This window comes from Emiliania huxleyi, assembly GCF_000372725.1.
Source record: "Emiliania huxleyi CCMP1516 unplaced genomic scaffold EMIHUscaffold_999, whole genome shotgun sequence".
Classification (NCBI taxonomy): Eukaryota; Haptophyta; order Isochrysidales; family Noelaerhabdaceae; genus Emiliania; species Emiliania huxleyi.
In genome coordinates, this window is record NW_005194643.1 from 1 (window position 1) to 2,049 (window position 2,049).

General features: G+C 69.3%; 1 protein-coding gene across 1 annotated transcript; it reads left to right on the plus strand.

Annotated features, from left to right (window-relative positions):
• Nucleotides 1-1,236: 1,236 nt before the first annotated feature.
• On the plus strand, nucleotides 1,237-2,049 carry EMIHUDRAFT_250875 (hypothetical protein; the record flags this gene model as incomplete). Its single annotated transcript, XM_005756006.1, has 1 exon — nucleotides 1,237-2,049. The coding sequence occupies one exon, from the start codon at nucleotides 1,237-1,239 to the stop codon at nucleotides 2,047-2,049; it is 813 nt and encodes a 270-aa protein (XP_005756063.1).

A 2,049-nucleotide genomic window follows, 5' to 3' on the forward strand; every position in this document is an offset into this window, starting at 1 on the left:
GCGACGGCTGCTTGCGAAAGTACATGAGCGAGAGCGTCATGACCAGACGCACCCCAATCATCACCAGCATCATGATCAGGTTGGCGCGCTTCGGAGGCGCCGCCTCGGCCGCGCCGGCCTCCTCGCCCTCACCGCCGGCTTCGGGCCCCGCGAGCAGGTCGCGCAGCCGCGCCTGCAGCCGCTGGGCAAAGCCGCCGCCGCCCACCTCGGCGGCCAGCTCGGCGGCCACTCCCACCTCGCCGTCGTCCTCGCCGTCCAACGACGGCGGACCGCCGGCACCGGCCAGCACTGGCTTTGTGGCCACCCGCGAGGCGGAGAGCTTGGACGCCTTGGGCGCCGCGCCGGCGGGCGGGCTCGGCGCCTCGCCGGCCACGCACGACAGCAGTGTGAGGAGAGGCATCATCAGGAAGAGGCGAGGGTGGCGGCGGCGTGAAAAAGCCAGCATGGTGGGGGCGTCGCTGATCCCACACCCACCACTGACTTCACCGGCGGCGTCGCTGATCACTGGCGTCGCTGATTTTTTTCTCAAATCGTGACTCCTCCTCTCGCTCGGGTTTCTGGGACTCAGAGGTGTGCTAGTCGCTATTCTCCGACAATTCCGACATGTCTGAGGTAGGTAGAAAGGTGAAGAACAGCCAGGCTCGGACTGGACACCAACGCGGTATGGGTGGACGCCGGACACATGATGAGATTTGTTTTGTCAGATGATGACGGCACGCACGAGCGACACACAGACACAAACAATGTCTGACGGGCAGTTCGGGCTCGAGCGGTCGCGGTCGCGGCCAGCGCGTGAGGCCTGGCTAGGGTTGCCGGGCGAGAGCTCTCGACCCACGCGCCGGAGCGCGCGTGGTGCTTGAGCAGCCGGGCGGTCGCCGCAGCCACCTCGAAGGGTAGCTCGTCGAGCCACTCGCCGAATGTGCCCTCGTCCTGCGCCGCAGCGAGGAATTGCTCACCTAAGCCGTACGCGCGGCAGGCCCGGTAGAGCGCCTCGTTCTGGATTTGCTCACTTCTTTTCGCGCTCATACCAAAAATTCTTTTCTCGTTGGTGCCGCGGTTTCCGAGTGGCTCGCGGACGACCCGAGCTGCCGGCCGAGGCAGGCGTGGATCGAATCCGAGGCGCGCGCCTGCTTTGAGTCGGGAGGCGTCGAGCTGCCGCGGCCGCGAGGGCTCGAGTCGGCAGAGATCCACGCGATCTACGACCCGCCCGCCGTCACCAGCAGCGGTGTGCTCGACATGCCCTCCTCCGCCGGCGACTCGCGCCGGCACGCGACGCGCCTCGTCAACGGCGCGGTGGCTGGCGCCGTCGGCAAGACGGTCGTCTCGCCGCTCGAGCGCGTGCGGCTCGTCGGGCAGACAACGCGGCCCGACGCCAGCGCGCTCGCCTCCGCCCGCAACGTGCTCGCCGCTGAGGGCTGGTCGGGCATGTGGCGCGGCAACGGGCTGGCGGTCGCGCGCGCCGCCTCCTCCAAGGCCATCCTCTTTGCGGCGCAGGACGCACTGCGTGTCCGCGTTGGGCACGACTTTGTGGCCGGATCGCTCGCCGGCGTGCTCGCGACGTTGCTGACCTACCCGCTCGACCTGCTGCGCACGCGCGCGGCGGCGGCGGTCAGCACGGCATCACTCGGCGCCGTGACGGCATCACTGATGCGCGAGGGAGGCGGCGTCCGAGCGCTCTACCGCGGCGTCGGGGCGACGGCGGCCGGCGCGGTGGCCTTTGAGGGCACCCGCTTTGGCTCCTTCGGCTGGCTTCAGGCGCGCAGCGCCGACTGGTGGCTCGCGCCGGCGATCAACGGTACCTTGGCCTCCCTCCTCGCCGGGATGGTCATGTACCCAAACGACACCGTCCGACGCCGTATCCAGTGGCACCGCGGGACCGAGACGCTCTCGTACCTCGAGGCGGCGCGCGCGCTCCTCTGCGAGGGCGGCGTGGCTCGCCTCTACCGTGGCGGCGCGCTCTACGCTCTCAAGAGCGTGCCGAGCGCTGCGGTCCAGTTTGGCGTCTATCATGGGCTGAAGCGGTTGACGGGCGACGTCCGTGAAGCGTGA